The sequence below is a fragment of the Delphinapterus leucas genome, chromosome 9 (assembly GCF_059928025.1).
Source record: "Delphinapterus leucas isolate spDelLeu-1000000601 "Yukka" chromosome 9, BTC_Dleu_Yukka2, whole genome shotgun sequence".
NCBI lineage: Eukaryota > Metazoa > Chordata > Mammalia > Artiodactyla > Monodontidae > Delphinapterus > Delphinapterus leucas.
The window spans coordinates 28,137,041-28,154,834 of NC_143137.1; the positions used below are offsets into that span (position 1 = coordinate 28,137,041).

Below are 17,794 nucleotides of genomic sequence, written 5' to 3' on the forward strand. Positions count from 1 at the left end.
CATTTTAGTTATAATGTGTCTCAGAGTGGACCTCTTTTGGTCAACCTATGTGGGATCTTTTGGGCTTCATCAATCTGTATGTCCATTTCTTTCAGATTTGGAAAGTTTTCAGCCATTATTTCTTTAAATAAATTTCCTGACCCTTTCTCTTTCCCTTCTCTTTCTGGAACTCCAGAAATATGTATTTGATAATACATATCAAATTGGTTCACTTGAAGATGTACCACAAATCTCATAGGCTTTTCTTCACTCCTTTTCATTCTTTCTTTTTGTTCCTCTGACTAGATAATTTCAAATTACTTGTTTTCAAGTTCATTGATTCTTTCTTCCACTTGATCAAGTCTACTGTTGAAGCTGTCCTTCAAAGTTTTTGTTTATTGTGTTCTTCAGCTCCAGAATATTTATTCGGTTCATTTTATGGTTCTCTTTGTTGAACTTCTCATTTTTTTCATATATTATTTTCCTGATTTCATTTAGCTGTCTTTGTTCTCTTGTAGCTCACTGAACTTCTTTAAAAGAATTTTTGAACGTTTTTAGGCAATTTATAGATCTCCATTTCTTTGGGATTGTCTATGGGAGCTTTATTTTGTTCTTTTGTTTGGTGTCCTGTTTCTAGATTCTTCATGATCTGGTAATCTTACATTGGTGTTGTGCATTTGAAGAAACAGTCTCTTCTTCCTTTCTTTACAGACTGACTTCAGCAGGGAAAGCCTTCACCAGTCAGCCCAGCCAGATATTCCAGGTGGTCTGGTTGGTAGGATCCATAGGCAGGCTGGCTGGTGGGCCTGCTGCCAGGTTACATGGGCAGGCCACATTATTTTTGAGAACCTCCTAAAAAGTAAATACTCTTTTCACCCATCTAAACAGCAGAGATTTTTTTTAAGTGATTATTGTTACTACCTAAAAGGCATTAAAAAATGCCTAACGGAGTATAAAGTAATAAACAGGACATACACAGCCTTGCCCCTGTGGGGTTTACAGTCTAATTTAAGAGGCAGACATTAAAATATTTATATGTGTGGTCATAGACACAGTACTAAGTCTTGTGAAATGAAAATACTTGGTATCAGAGAGACTATCTAGGAGGACATAATTTACACTGGAGGGTCAGGAAATCCCTCTGTATGAAAGTGTGTTTTAGCTTTAGACCTTAGATGCATAAAAAAATACTACAAATAAAATGTAATCTTTTTTAAATGGGAAATAATTTTATAGATACGTCTATTTAAATAGTAAACAAATTTGACATTGATAAAATATGAAATCTAATGTAGAATTAAAATGTAAAATGACATTTATTGCTTTATTTTTTAAAACACATTTTTGATTTAGAACATTTGAAAAATATATAAAACAAAACAAAACTTCCTTGTATCTCATAATTTATACATAACTACTATTTAGCATATTTATTTCCAATTCTTTTTTCTGTGACTAGAAATATTAAAACATTTGGTATCATACTCTACAATAGTGTCCTACAGTTTTGCTTTTAATGACGTATTTTTACAGTATTTGTGTATGTTTCTAACAGGTAATGTATGTTTACATTATTTCTTTATTCGTTTACAGGCGTTTGCCTGGTGGCCTGATTTACTGGCAGAGCATGCAGAGAAATTTTGGGCTTTATTCACAGTGGATATGGATACTGCACTGGAAGCACAACCACAAGACTCCTGGGACAGTTTTCCTCTTTTCCAGCTGCTTAATAATTTCCTCAGAAATGACGGTAAGCACTTGCATTTTCTTTGGGGTACAAATGGGGAGGAGGGGAGAACTTTGTGTGTGTGAGTCTGGATTTACGGAGCTCTAGCAGTCACCCAACAAGAATCAACACGGGTAACGTTAACATTTGCTCAGTCTCCCCCGGTATATCCGGCCCGGGTCTGGGCGAGACCAGCAACACTCTCACATTGCTCCACTGGCCTCTAAAGTTGCTCTCATTCTACCCTCCTGCTTCATCAGGCAGTGACAACATAGGTACCTTCTCAGTGTACCTGTGAATCAGAAAATCTTCAAAGGTTAACATTTCTAAAGTACCTGAGAATTTAAGATCTCTGAAAGACACCTTAGAAACTTATTATTCTAGACATCATGCCATGTTAAGGCTTCTACTAATACACACTGTGCTAATATTGTTTGCCTGAAGAGATTTGGTTCTACAGATGATAGGAATATTGCCCTGCGGTATTGCTTGCTCTCTCAGTATTTAGAAATTGAAGAGAACGTAAAGGTTCTCTGTTGAGATATTTTTTTCCAATGCAGTAATAACTTTTATAATTATTCTGGTACATGGTCTTCTAGCAGCCAGTATAAACATACTTTTCAGTCAGGATTTTTGGAGGCATTTCTTAGCATACAGATTCCTGTGGGCCTTTCCTCTGATGGTTCTTTTTGAAGTTTCCCTTCAACTCAGGTTTGGTTTCTACTGACAGCCTTTTGCTTCAACACTTGCAGTGGTCTTGGGGTCACTAATTCCCTATTGTATTACACTACTCTCAGTATAAACCAGGTTGAACTCTGCCTCTTTCTAACCTCTGGGTCTGACTTGTTCTGCCGGATCCATGGAATGGCCTTCTTTTGTTGCATAAGTTCTTCTCCCAGCTATTATTCCCAGTCATTTAACTCTTTCTCATGTGATAGCGTTTTCATGCCCATCACCATTTTTATCACCCTCCTCTAAGAAGGTCTCACTCCGGTTTTCAATATTGCTCTGGAGTGTGGTGCTAAGAAGTACACAGTGCCCACAATGTTACCTGGGTAACCCAGGCCCCAAGGAGAGCTGCCTGCCTTCTGCCCTGTCTTCCTGCAGCCCACGGCTGCCCTCTCTCCCAGGAGCTTAGTCACACTGGTGATACAGTTCACACTTGCTGTCTTTTAAAACTCCAGATCTCTTTGCTTCTCTCTTTCCAGGATATCACTACTCTGTATTTCCAGGTTTAAATTTAAATCTTTTTTTTTTGACATTTATCTTTGTTTTTTTAAAAATTACTCTCTTGATTTTGTTCATCACCCTAGTCTATCATTTCTTACCTTCCTTTGGTTATTCATCCCTTTGAGTCTATGATAAAACTACAACTGTTTTACTGGAAAAAAACAGCTACATAGATATGAAATTGTGTGTAATATTGGACTGCCCGTGGACATCTGGATTTGGGACACCAGGGTAAGAACCTTTGTTATACTAATTAATAACATGTTATACTAATTACATAAGAGAGAGAGGCATCATATTATGCTAATTAATAACATGGGCTTTGGTGCCAGACAGATTCACATCTGTCTCTGCTGCTCACTACTTGACCTTTGACAATAGCTTAACCTCGGTAAACTTTAGTTTCTTCATCTATAAAAGAAAGAAATAATAGTACCTACAGTGTCATTGGTGGTGAGGATTAAAGAAGGTAATAGCTCATGTATAATGGATGCTAAATAAATATTATAGATATTAATCAGTTACAATTTCAGTCTTGATTTTTTTAGCCATCTTATTCATTCTCTTATCCAATTTCATTTCCAAAAGGCCTTATTAAAAAGCCAAAGAACTAAGCTACAATTCCTAGTTCAGATTCAACAACAATGTCTTCTCTCAGGAGTTGCTATACCCACAGTTATCCGTCTGTGAATCGTTTATTCTGCAAATTGTCCTCAGACAACTTTTACATTCCAGTTTGGTTCCCTCCTGCCAGCTAGCAGACCTCAAATGACCTTCTTCTTTCCCAGTCTCTTATCATCATTTTATTTTCTGCTAAGAAATTACAAGTGAGGTTTAATATTTTCTTACGACAAATATATATCAATAAACTTGCTGCCAAAAATAAATACATGTACAATATTATACATTTAGTCCCTAAATGAGAATAAATAAACATAGGATTATTTCTAACATTGCTCTTTTCCACTTGCATGAAAACTCAAGAATTGACCATATTTAGATTTATTTGGGGGTTTGTTCAAAGATGAAGGTATTTATTAATATTCTCAGTGAAGTAGTAAAGATGATGAATCATTTAACTTATTCAATATATTAGAATTTATTTATAAGGAAAATAAATATGCTGTAGATTTCTTAGAAATTTTCTTGGGGAACCTCTACTATAATGCCAATAAATTAACATCTTTTAAAATTTATTTTTAAGAAGAGCTCTTACATTTGAGTGTAATTTTATGAGTCATATCAAAAAGAACACTAAAAAGAGTATAACAGAAGTGTGATTTTTAGCCAAATATTTAATTCAAAAGAATATCACATTCCTCTCCTGTTTTAAACCATTTTTATAATATTGGCTACTATTAAATGCATAAAGTATTGTGTTATGTCATTTTGGTATACATTACTCAATCACACAAAAGCATTGATTAATGATTTCTTTTGAATGTTATCAATTTGGGGGGGGGAAGTCTAGATCTAGGCTTTGATTTTTGCAGTGATTAACATATTTTAGAAAACATCAATTATTTCAGAGAAAAACAGCTCCTCTATGTAGTGAGGTAAATAGAAAAGTTCCCCAGTGCTGTAATTTCCTTTTGGTGCTGGGAGAACAGTGTGGTCTGGGTAATTGAAATAGAATGCAGTAACTTTCAACTCAAACTCACAAGTTACCATCCAAAGCCAAGACCACTTAGTAATATCTCAGTAGTTGGTAAGACATAATTTTTTTTTGCTATTAATATCACCCTTGATAATAATGAAGAATATTGTTAATAATTATGTTTGTTTCATTAAATTCCTGAAATATTCAGATGGTGATTTAGTGAATTCAATTCAAATGTTAAATGTCAACCTATAGCTGCCCCCAAATTGTCTTTTTGGAAAGCTTATAGGAAAACATAAAACTTCTGTCCTTTTACCACCACCTCCCAAAGAAAGATTCTTACATCACTGGCCATGGCCTGACAGTTTTTACCATATTGACCCAACTAGAGGTATAGTCCAAATTCTAATTAATTTAAACCTCAACTAGCCAGGGGTAAAATAGGAACAGATTGCTCCAAAATGTCCAATCTTGTTAAGGGAGATAATTTGCTGGGTAACAGTGCTTACTATTACCCCACACGTGGCATACCACTAATTATATAGAGATTTTAAATGGTTGTGATTTATTACTAATAATGTCACATACTTACGTCTGCTTTTCCAAAATAAAAATTACTAACACGTCTCTAACAGAAATATTAGTTAGAATTTGTGCTTTATTTGTGCCTTGAAAGCTTTATAGCTGAGTTGTTTTGGGCTTTTTTTTTTAATGAATAATTTAGATGTTCCTGCTGGATGTTTACCATCTTTATTTTGTTAAAATATTTATGCTTTGATATTTAAAAATAAGTGTTTATCTTTAGGGGAGCGGAGGGGATCTTAGACAAACGTCTTCATTTTCCAGCTGAATAAACTAAACCCCTAGGAGGCGAGGTGCCTGGGCTGGGGCTTGCTGGTAGGAAACCAAGGCAGCGGCAAGTTGGAGCCTGATCACTTAGTCTCCAGCCCACCTCAATCTACAGGCGCAAATGCAGATTCTGGGGGCATTTATAAAATAAGATCATATTTTTAAAGAAGATAGGAGATTCCTTGAACTTTTATTTTTACCTCATAAAATGTTTATAAGGGCCTTGAATTAGGGGGGCAAAGGAAGCAGGTTGGTTAAAGGGTGCAGAAAGGACCAGATAAAGTATTGTCTTAGCATGTACCTTATAAAACATCCATGACGAGATTTCCAGGGACTGAACTAATTAGAGGAGGAAAGAGATTCAAGACAGTGAATTCGGTTGCTATTTTAAGGAGGGAAAAAAGAACTGTGTCTGGGGTAGGTATGTTTCCTTACAGTTGGGCGTGATTAGGGAAAATCTTAGCCTCAAGGATCCTTGGAGATGAAATGTGGTTTTCCTCGAGGGAAGAGTACCAGCTGCACCACAATTGTAGCAACTGTCACCAGTCTCCCGCCCCTCATAGGCTCACCCATTGACTCCCAGAGAAGGACTGATGAAGAAAACAAACTCCGGCTCCCTCATTTCTGTCCAAAAATGACTGAACTCCTGCTTACCTCTCCATCCTTCCTCCATACATCCTGATCCACTCCCCACAACTCAAGTCTTAATTAGATGGGTAATCACTTTAAATGGTATCTCAGGAAACAGTTTTGAAAAACAGATGTATTAAAATTAGGGAAAATAAATGTTTTCATAATGAAGCAATTAGCATGATAGTTGAATGATCCTGAATGACTATGAAGCTGGTACAAATAGATTCTACCCTTGCGTGCCGTTTTCCACAATTGTCCTGTCCTGTCGATAATCCGTATGGCAAGTGACTGCTTCTGACAAATGAAAGCCATCTGCAAATGGCACAAATCATCTCTTTCAGTACTACCGAAAGACAGACTCTTGGAGCTAGTCACCTTTTAATCTGTGGATATGCTAGCAAGTGGCAAATGACCATTCTGTTGGGAACTGATTCTCAGCTGAAAAATACCACGGTGCTTCTTCTTTAATTAACAGCCTTTTCACATTGCTAGCACATTAAAGCCATCCTTAAGAACACCCGTGCTTATATAATCAATGTCACAGCGTCTCTACCTAAACGAATAATAAATGTTCAGGCTCTACACTAAGTGAAAACCTATCCTCCAAGACTTTCACCTTCATAAAGATGGGCTCATAAAAATGGAAAAAAGAAAAATTGGAATGTGGTCTCATGAGGATAAAAAGGCTAGTGTTAATAATTAACAAGGAGAGTGAAGTGGAGTCAAATTAGCCATAATAGAGCCCAGAGTGACTGGCAAAGTCACCTCTCATTATCAAAAAACTCATTAAGAAATGAAGAGGTGGAAATCCTGGTGGTTATTCTCACACTTCAGCTGTATCAGAGATTATTTTTTAGATTTCTTTCAAATGAAGAACAGTTAGGTCACCATATTGCATATTAGGTTAATTTTCAGGCTTTGAAATATGAAGGGCTGGCACCTGCGTGTCATTCTACCTCAAGAGCTTAAATGAGCTGTACATCTGAAATTCACAAATTGGTGTTTACAGTTATATCTGTATATACATCTACTAGGAATAATGCAGAAAGGATATGACTTCTAGATTATAGCAGAGCTGTGTGCCAGGTTAGTTTTATAGCTCTTTTACAAATGATGAAATGACCACTAAAACTCAAAAATGTATTTAACACCAATCCCAAGAGCTGATTGAATTCAAAATTGTGTGTCAGAACTTGTTTTACTGACTAATATAGTAAAAGAAATGAAAAAGCAAGGAGTCACTAGCTTTTTCTTAAATTGAATGCTGCAGTACTGCTCTAGTATCTTTTTACTACATGTAGACATTTTAAAATTTTAATCTGTATATTTTCTTAGAAATTAGTGCCTTAGGGAAAATAACCTAAAGTGCTCTAACAGTGTTCTTCACTATAGATTTGTAGAAACATCTTTAACTCTTGAAGGCCACGAACGTCAGGAACCCCACACTTGAGGGCTATTGATCATGTTACAGCCGTACTCAGTTGTTTCCATTACCGGGACGGTATTGTGGGACATAACCCCAAAGATCAGAAGGTTGTATGTAACTGGAGTAAAATTTCAGACTTTTCCATTTGGCTTTAATACTAGTCTCATAAAATCCAGCATGAGAATTGCTAGACCACGAGACTTTGCTTATTTTTGCCCTAAGCCTTGCTTAATGTTTATATTGATTTTTTCCTGAATTAATTCTGCAAGAAACGGGGGCTGAATGCCTACAATTTACCAAATCCCAGTCACCTTACAGATACATGGGTAAAAAACAATTCCTGCCCTTGAAAAGCATATAATCTAGTGGAGGATATGGGCATATATGCAGTACTAACTATAATGCAACAGATTGTAAAACTGTAATTCAATTATGTGTACTCTGTGCTATGACATTTTTAATTATAGTTTTAAACTTGGTTTTGTTTGATTTGGATTTGTTGCCCCCAAAATAATAAACATTATAACATCAGTGCTCTCATTCCTTGTTACCTCCTATCTCTAGATAGATAGATAGATAGATAGGTAGATAGATAGATAGATAGATAGATAGATAGGTATTTTTTAACAAGTGCCCTGAGAGGAAAGGAAGAGTTAGGTGTGGATTTAGGAGGCTATCATTCCAGTATAGTATAAATTAAATATTACCAAACTATGTAAAATTGCTTATCAAATTTTTAGTTAAAAGGAGAATAAAAACTGAAGAGTTTTCTATTTTACTTAAACCTCAGCAGGATGCTCTCAGAGTTTCCTTTAGGGGGTGGATTATTCAATAAACAGATATTTATTGAGTGCCTGCTTAATGTGCCAGATTCTTGGCTGGGTGCTATTCCTAGATCTGAGTGGGGAGGAAGTTTGGTTTGGTTTGTGTGTATGTGTTTTCTTTTTACATACCGCTGTTGTAGGCTGCAGTCCTCCGGGCTTTTCTCCTGAAGCCCATAGTCATATTTCCTGTGATGGGGATCCCATTATATGTATTTGTCAACATAGAGAGTGATCTATTAATTTTATATGTTAGTCCATGGTGCTTGCATTGTTAAGGATTGGTACAGTTTGTAGTCCCTTGAATAATCGTTGTTTTCTGGCAAAATCTATTATTTTTGTTGTGGTTCATGTGGTTGGGTATTTTTTGTGTTTTTTTGCTGGTCATAAATTACTCATTCCCTCCTGAAATGCCTAATTAGAATTAGAATTTTAGGGGGGAAATTCATTCTTCCTAGTAATCCACTAATGCTGACTAATTAGAAGGAGGAATGCAGATATAAAATTGGATTATATGGTCTCAGGAGTCAACAGTGTATTTTTAGCCTAAACACAGTATGTGAACTCTTTTATCTGCTTATCCTTAATTTATCCAATGGTTATTGTCTCAGTAATCGTTATTAATTGGATTGTAGTTTAAATTCTGTGTTGAAATCTTACTATTAAAAGCCTATGACAAGTACTTTTGTAAATGTAAGACTCTTTTGGGTCTGTAAATAATCAACACTAATTTATTAATTATTGGGATGCTCAGAATAACTGGGCACATCTGCCCCCCTAGTTTACCTTTTATTTAAGCCTTTTGCTTTCTTTTTGCCATTTCTAATTGTACTGTTGGGCTTGATGTCATTGATGCTTCACTATTTTCTGACAAGGTGATATTTGGAGATATAGAATAGAATCTTTTGGAAAAAAATATTTTTATCAACCAACTAGATGCTAATCCTCCACTTATGTTCTCGTAACCACTATTTGAGACTCCTTCTGAGCAGTTCTTTCTACTTCCACACCTCTGGTATAATGTCAGAAGCGTTCTTGGATGAGGCCACATTGAGAACTGGCCTCTTCCAATGAGCTTTTGCAATGGGAGCCTTGTAAAGGCTTGATTTGGACAGGTGGCAGCCCCAAATCCTAATCTATACTTATTAAACCATATGGAGAAGATAGAAGCACTCATTCTGATGCCTGGGGTTACATATTATGATGGCTTTTGACAGTGTCTGATAGGAATGGGATGCAAACTGGCATATGGACAACTGAGAAAAGGAGCATGCATTTACATACACAAGTATAGTGTCATCTGTATTCCAGGAGTCTTGCCTTTTGAAACCGGATTCTCCCTTTTCTTTGTTTCCCTTTCTATGTGTATTTTCTCTTCATTTCTTCTCATTTTTCCTCTTCCTCTTTCTCCCCTCCATCCCATCTCTCCCTCCATTCTTCCTCGCCTTTCCTGAACCTGATTACCAAAGAAATACTGCCAATTGCCAATTTTCTAAAACTTTTGAACATGGGTTTATAATTGGATTTACTTTAATGAAAAGGAAAACTCTGCTGAAACGTAAGCAAACTTTTGGCCAGAATTCAATATTTGTGACCATTCTTAGGAAATACAGGAAATCTCCATTTTCTCCTAATTCTGCAGGATGTAATAGTTTGCTATCAAGTCATGAGTGAACAGAGAAAATCCTCCCTTTGGTACATTCATTAAAATAAGAGACATAGAATTCCCTGGTGTTCCAGTGGTTAGGATTCTGGGCTTTCACTGACGGGACCCTGGTTTGATCCCTGGTCAGGGAACTAAGATCCCACGAGCCACGAAACCCGGCATGGCCGAAAGAATAATAATAGTAATAAAATAAGAGACATAAAATAGACAACATTCATATCCAGTAGAACTTTTAGCAGCATGATCTTGGATGTATGGGTCTAAAAATAGGATTTTTCATAAAAATATTTAGTACTATATATTTTATAGAAAATATGAAGAGATACACAGGCCTCAGATGTTCTTATACAGAATAATAATGTAGTAACTATGTAGTAATCTTAATAGTGTATACAGGTAGTCATTCATTCAACAAACGTTTGAACACTTGCTCTGAGCCAGGGACTTTGTTGGATACTAAGAATACAGACATGGTCCCTTCTCCAAGGACCCTGCACCCTCATAGGAAGAAAGAGATGTGTCAGTGAGTACAGAAGTATAACATGGACTACAGTAGAAACCTGTGCAGGGTGGAGAATAAACATGGGAAACCAGTAATCAGGGAAAGGGACAGCAGAATGAAGCATTTCAAGGAAGACTTGGAGGGGAAAGTGTATACTTGAACTGAAACATGAAAATCATTATGTCTGGACCACAGGAAGTAGGGGGGTCAGGCAAACGAAAAGAGCCAAAGACACCTCATAGGGACTTCCCTGGTGGTCCAGTGGTAAAGAATCCACCTTACAATTCAGGGTACGTGGGTTTGATCCCTGGTCAGGGAACTAAGATCCCACATGCTACGGGGCAACTAAGCCCGCGCGCCACAACTACTGAGCTCACGCGCCTCAGCTAGAGCCTGTGTGCTGCAAACTACAAAGGCCACACGCTCTGGAACCCACACGCCACAACTACAGAGCCCACGCGCCCTGGAGCCTGTGTGCCACAGCTAGAGAAGAGAAAACCCGCACGCCACAATGAAAGATCCTGCATGCCTCAATGAAGATCCCGCATGCCGCAACTGACCCGATGCAGCCAAAAATAAATAATAAATAAATCTTTAAAAAAAAAAAAAAAAGACATCTCATAGATAGCTTTCATTCCATGCTAAGGCTTTTGAAGTTTTTCTTGAGGATCCATTAAAGAATTATAATCTTTGGGAGGTACATTATTTGTTTTACGTTTTAGCAAGCCCCTCTGCTTGAGATTTTAAGAAGATGAATGGGCAGAAGGAAAATTAGGAGCCTAAGACCAGTTAGGAGATTATTGCATTAGCCAAGGCAGGAGATGAGAAGGCTGGAACTAGGACAACAGCAGTGGTGATGAAGAGAGGGATGAGAAGTGTTAGAAAGATAATAAGGATATAAAATATGTAGGTTTTGACTACTGATTGGAGGTAGGAAGTGAAGGAGAGACCTCTGATACAACTTCCAGGTTGCTGGTATAATGATCAGGTGGACAATCCCTATTTTCACTCCTAGAGTGAGAATAAGAGAAGAGAAGTAGGCTTATTTAACAAGATAATGAATTCGGTGCTTATCAAGGATATCAAAAAAGAGAGCTCTTGCTAGAAATACATTCGAGTCAACTGCTACTTAATCTTAGAATCATTATAACATTTAATAATAACTGAGTGTGATTCTCCTTATGTGCTTCATTTTAACAAACTAAGTATGACTTCATAGCCAGCATATGTAATCTCTAAATGTACAGTAAAGTAGCATTTGAATTGATGAGGTAGAGTGCTCATTTGTAGATATAATTTGTTACATAAGAGAGCTCTTGCTAGAAATACATTTGAGTCAACTGCTACTTAGTCTTAGAATCATTATAACATTTAATAATAACAGAGTGATTCTCCTTATGTGCTTCTTCATCTTAAGAAAGTATGTACGGCTTAATAGCCAACATACCTAATCTCTAAATGTATAATAAAGTAGCCTCTGAACTGATCAGGTAGAATGCTTATTTTCAGAGGTAATGATTTGTTAACATTAGCATATGTTTTGGCTTTGGTGTGCTTAAAAATAATGACAATATTTAACAGTACCTATCAAGATGCAGAGCCTAAGGTTCTTTATACTTTTTATTAGTAAGCCATATAAATTAAGGCTTAGGCACACAGTCTAGCTGTATAGCAATGTAAAATTATCCAGCTTTCAATGCGTATTATAAGTGCATTGAATATTTTCACAGTGTTCACTTTTTTATTGAAATATAGTTGATGTATAATATATAAGTTACAGGTGTACAATATGGTGATTCACAATTTGTGAAAGGTTATACTCCATTTATAGTTATTGTAAAATATAGGCTATATTCCCTGTGTTGTACAGTATATCCTTGGAGCTTATTTTATACCTAATAATTTATACCCCTTAGTCCCCTTCCCCCTTCCCACTGGCTCTTTTTTGTTTTATTCACTGGTTTATTATATTTTTTATATTCCACATATAAGTGATATTATACAGTATTTGTCTTTCTCTGTCTGACTTATCTCACTTAGCATAATGCCTTCCAAGTCCATCCATGTTACTGCAGATGGTAAAATTTCTTTTCTTTCTTTTTTTAATGGCTGAGTAGTATTCCATTGTATACGTATACCACATCTTCTTTCTCCATTCATCTGTTGATGGACACTTAGGTTGCTTCCTATCTTGGCAATTGTAAATAATGCTGCTACGAACGTTGGGGTGGATGTATCTTTTTGAATTAGTGTTCTTGTTTTTTTGGATATATTCACAGGAGTGAAATTGCAGAAAGACCCCAAATATTCAAAATAATCTTGAGAAAGAGCAGAGCTGGAGGAATCATGTTCCCTGAGTTTAGTTTACTTTTCGGTTCATAGAATATAATCGTTTTGGTAACCTTTTCACTTTTTCATGTTGTAACTGAGTTGTTTTTTTTTTTTTGCGGTACGTAAAGCACTAGCAGATTCAGTGTCTGGGGAGAGCTAGATTTCCTGGCTCACAGACAGCTGTCTTCTCACTGTATCTTCAAGGGTGAAAGGGTCAAGGGAATGTTTCTGGGGTCTCTTTGATAAGGATCCTAATCCTGTTCTTGAGGGCTCTGCCCTAGACCTGATCATCTCCCAAAGATCCCATCTCCTAATACCATCATACTGGGAGTTAGGATTTCAACATATGAATTTGGGAGAGACACATTCAGTCTACAGCACTGACCTGTGTTCTAATAAAACTATGACCTGTGCATAGAAAGCAGCCATCTTTTAGTGGAGGTAAGTGCATCTTGTTCAGCAGTCCTGTCCCAGTAGTGCAAATTCTTAGACATCTGCAACGGCTTCAGGTTGGATGTCCTATATCATAATTCAGTGAAGACTAACGGACAACTAAAAAATGCATGTGATATGCTGACTTTTTTAATACCCATGTGAAAAAGTAAATGCCTAAGAAGAAAATCCACAAATAACTAAAAAGTTCATGAAGCAGAATAGACATTCGCAAGGCCACAGTCACCCTCCTGCTGAATTAAACTAGTGTATCTCTTAGAAGCAATCAAACTTATCTCTTAGAACTGAACAGGTTTAGCTCTTCTGTGATACACAGCATACCACAGGTATTCTAACTCTGTTTAATTGCTGTATTTACACGTGTCAAGACCTTCAGGGAATTCGGCAGCTCCCTTGAATCTCCAGCAAGTGGTCAGATACCTCGTGTGCTAAACCTCTTAGAAAATAAAACCATACCACCTGGCAGGAACGTTTTATAGAGGTATAATCTATCTGTGGTTTTGACAGCCATATATAGGAGGTCAATTGTACTTCTTGATCAATTTTCATGACACGATATCCAATATGAGGGGCCAGACCTCTATATTTTATTGGTTCTGTGTCAGACTCTTTCCAGAAAAGTTTTTCGTCCATATTTTCCAAATGCCTGATATTATCCCTCTGACAAACACTGTTTCTGCTTGACTATTTCAGCACTTCTATGTAATGGAAAATTTCATAAACACTTGCAAGAAATCTTTGTGCCCTTGGTTGTCCGCTACGTGGATCTCATGGAGTCCTCCATCGCCCAGTCAATTCACAGAGGTTTTGAGCAAGAGACATGGCAGCCTGTCAAGTAGGTATCTTGCCTAGTGTCCACAGAGCCCCTGTCTCTTCTATGCTGACCTTATGACTTTACATGTGGCCATCTGTAGTTATTGCTTATGGTGGTCCCTTCCCACGTTGTTTGTTTCTTTACAGGAATATCGCCAACAGTCTTCCCAATGTAGCTCTTCCAAGTCTGCCTCTTAATCTTCCACAGATTCCTAGCTTTTCTACTCCTTCGTGGATGGCTTCTTTATATGAGTCCACGTGTGTATCCCTCACTTATTTCCTGGTGGTGTGTTAGCTGGTGCATGGCCTGGGCTGTATTCTGTGCAGATGTGTTTAGATTGCATGGCATTTATCATTGGTTGAGGAATACTATGTTTGATTTTATTTGTTTTGAGTTTTTGAAGCTATTAAGCTAAGCTTAGCATATCAATGATAAATAATATAGATTTTAAAAAAAATACTCACTGGTTTGATGTCGTTCATATGTAATCTGTGGGGCAAGGGTCATTTTGTGACCCAGGTTGTAGACTCTAGTCTAAGTGGTATAACCAGAGTTCTCCATATTCAGACAAGCAGTGTGGTTAACGGTTGGTATGTATCTCCAGGATCCTTAGTTGGCTCCAGCTTTGTTACTGCCACTTGATTTATCTTGTATATGTAGAAAAACCTTTGTAAGAACAGTTTCAAGAACATAATCTTTTTCTGCTTTAATCTTAGTCTCACCTTTAAAGAAATAATAATGCAGGCTGCAGAGAATGGGTTGTCCTTTGTTTCTCAGTACCAACAAGTTCTTCTTTTGTCCTTTCGTATATCATTTGATGCACCTTGTTATTTTTAAGTAATCTTTTTTTTTTTTTTTTTTTTTTTTTTGCGGTACGTGAGCCTCTCACTGTTGTGGCCTCTCCCGTTGCGGAGCACAGGCTCTGGACGCGCAGGCTCAGCGGCCATGGCTCACGGGCCCAGCCGCTCCGCGGCATGTGGGCTCTTCCGGGACCGGGGCACGAACCCGTGTCCCCAGCATCGGCAGGCGGACTCTCAACCACTGCGCCGCCAGGGGAGCCCTAAGTAATCTTTATATCATTACAAACCATATTTATTAACTCCACATTTTGCTGAGCCTAACTATTGCAGATTCAGTAACCAAGAGTCATTAAAGTGAAAAGGACATGGGCTTTGAAATCGATCAGCCCCACATTTAGATCCCAGCTTATTCATTGTTAAGTCTTCCTTTGCCTCAGTTTCCTCAACTCTAAAATGGTTATGACACCTAACTTAAAGACTTTTTTTGTGAGAATTTTTTAAAAAACTGAAAAGTGCCTGGCACAGCATAGGGTCTCGATAGATGATAACCACTCCTATTCTACATTATGATTGTTATTACTATAATTATTATTACATTATCATCAATCATCAGTATTACTCATAACTGTATGGTTGTCAAAAGTATGAGCCTCACAGCAATCAAATGAACTCAATAACAGCCCATGCTTTGCACAAGGTCTCTCATGAAGTCAGCTAGAAAGAATAATAATTATAAGAAGAAAATTAGCTACCATTTATAGAGAAGTTGTTATATAAAGTGCCAAATTCTTTATCTCGGTTAAGCTTTGTAACAACCCTGTGAGGTAAATGTCACTTTCCCTATTTTACAGTTAAGGAAACTAAGTCACAAAGAAGTCAAAAGGCAAAACTTACGAGTGTCTCACAGTAAGCAAATGACAAAGACAAGATTTGGACCCAGGTTTGCTTGACTCCAAAGCTCTCACTCCGATTATTAATATATTTTGCTTCCAGAGAATATACTGATTAAAAAGTTGTCCAACATCCAAAACCTATCCCATCACCACATGTCAAATCTATTCCCAGTCTAATCTGCATATAATCAAAAAAAAGAGAGAGAAACAAAGACCAAGGAAGAGAATGATAACTTGCAAAATAGTTTGGCAGTTTTCTCCAAATTAAACATCAACACTATATTCATAATAATTATTAAGATATTAGGTTACATGTGAATCTTTTTCTTACAAGCAAATGCTTTGGGCTTTACAAGTGGTGTCTGTGTGTCCTCAGTTATCTAGGAAGTGTAGTGAACCTTTCTAAGTTTATGATTTTTTTTTGTACTTCTTTACATGGTTTTCTAATTTAACTCTTCTTCCTCATTTCCCATCTGTTTCACATCCTTGATTTTAATGAAGAACACTATTTTGGGCACTGCCTTGTGAAATTTAGTGGGGGTTTTTTGTAATTACTCTATTAGCTTTGAGATATATGTGAGCCCTAAATCTCATTATTAGGAGCCCCTTTTTAAAAATAACCTGTCTCAGGACAGGAATGTCCTGTCTTTATAACAAATTGTGACTTTGTAAATAAAGTGCTTCTACTTTCATCATTCTGGGCAAATAAAAAATTATGTTTTACAAGTTAGTTACCATTATCTTTACCTGCCAAGGTTTTCAACACTAGGCTTTGTGTCAAGGTGGCCAGAATTACTGATAATGTTCTGATGTCATTGCAAAGTTTTTTTTAACTTTTCTTATAAAGCATTAAATAACAAGAAAAAAAATCCCATTTCACATATATAAGGAGTTAAAAATACAACTACTGATAAAGAGAAATAATACCAAACTATCCATGAGTCTGAAGATGCATCTCTACATACTCATGTATAAATCACCTTAAGAGGTGCTCCTCCAAATCTCTCGCTGTATATAAAATCCTCATTCTGGGTTTTTTCACTCTAGAAGTGAATGCCAGTCAGGTAAGTTTACTGCTGGCATTTTGAGAAAATGATCTCAGACTCCATTTTTCACGTTTGAATTCTTTAATCTGTTACTAATACTTTTAGGGATAGGTCACTGATTAGAAATATTTTAAAATGAAAAAGCTCTGAATAAATTGCGGGTTATACATGCCAGCTTGAGAGAAAACCTATTTACATTTTTTCATCTATTTGATTATAACAAACTCTTGTTATCTTAATTACATTCCCAATTAAGCACATGTATCATTCAGAATCTCACCATAACATCAAAGAACAGAAAAAAACATATATCCATCTTCTCTATAAAGATTTAATTGTCACATACGATGAGAAAGTCCATTTTTAATAGAATTCTACCTTTACTATTTGGGGGTTTGTTTTGATGGTGGCTTTTGTTGCTGTTGTTTTGTTGTGCTGTTACTTATATTTCTCCAAATTAGAAAATTATAAGAAGTAGATTTGCTTCTTTGACAATTATATTCAATAGCTCTTAAAACATAGTTCCTCTGTCTACTAAATTGTACACTACAGATGTACAGGAGGATTTTGCTTCAGGACTTTTTTCTCTTATTTTTTTATTATATAAATGGCAAAATGGGAAATTGACTCTAGTGTTTTCTCAGACATTTTTTACAGCAATGTCAGCATGGTTGTCTGGCTCTTTTGTTTAATGATACATTTGGGGCACTGAATATTAAGGTTTGGAGATATTAAGTGAAGGAAGTGCTACGGGTAGTGTTCACTGCTTTGCTGTGATCGTTCCCTTGAGAATTTAACTCTGAGGACGTCTTGGCTAGACGAGGAGATCATGAGGAATTACTGGCAAAATGGGAGGAGGAAAGCACAGTAGACTGGTGATGGAGCGAAGATGCTGGGCGCTGCAGGGCAGAAATAAGCTTTTAATTAGCCAGAGCAGGAGGTGATTGTTTTTACGCTGGCTAATTAAGATATATTTAACTAAACAATGTGGTTATTTAAAAGACTTTTCTTTTTTATAAAATTTT

At 36.6% G+C, this 17,794-nt stretch overlaps 1 protein-coding gene across 2 annotated transcripts in view; it reads left to right on the forward strand.

The window, feature by feature from the left end:
* CADPS2 (calcium dependent secretion activator 2) overlaps nt 1–17,794 on the forward strand; it is a 497,272-nt gene that overhangs the window by 413,658 nt on the left and 65,820 nt on the right. The window contains exons 19-21 of one of the 2 annotated variants that reach the window (XM_022582192.3): nt 1,573–1,729; nt 13,910–14,051; nt 14,177–14,287. In XM_022582192.3, the coding sequence (XP_022437900.2) occupies nt 1,573–1,729; nt 13,910–14,051; nt 14,177–14,287 (410 nt within the window). The remainder of the gene's footprint in view (nt 1–1,572; nt 1,730–13,909; nt 14,052–14,176; nt 14,288–17,794) is intronic. The other variant, XM_022582255.3, reaches the window with a different exon arrangement.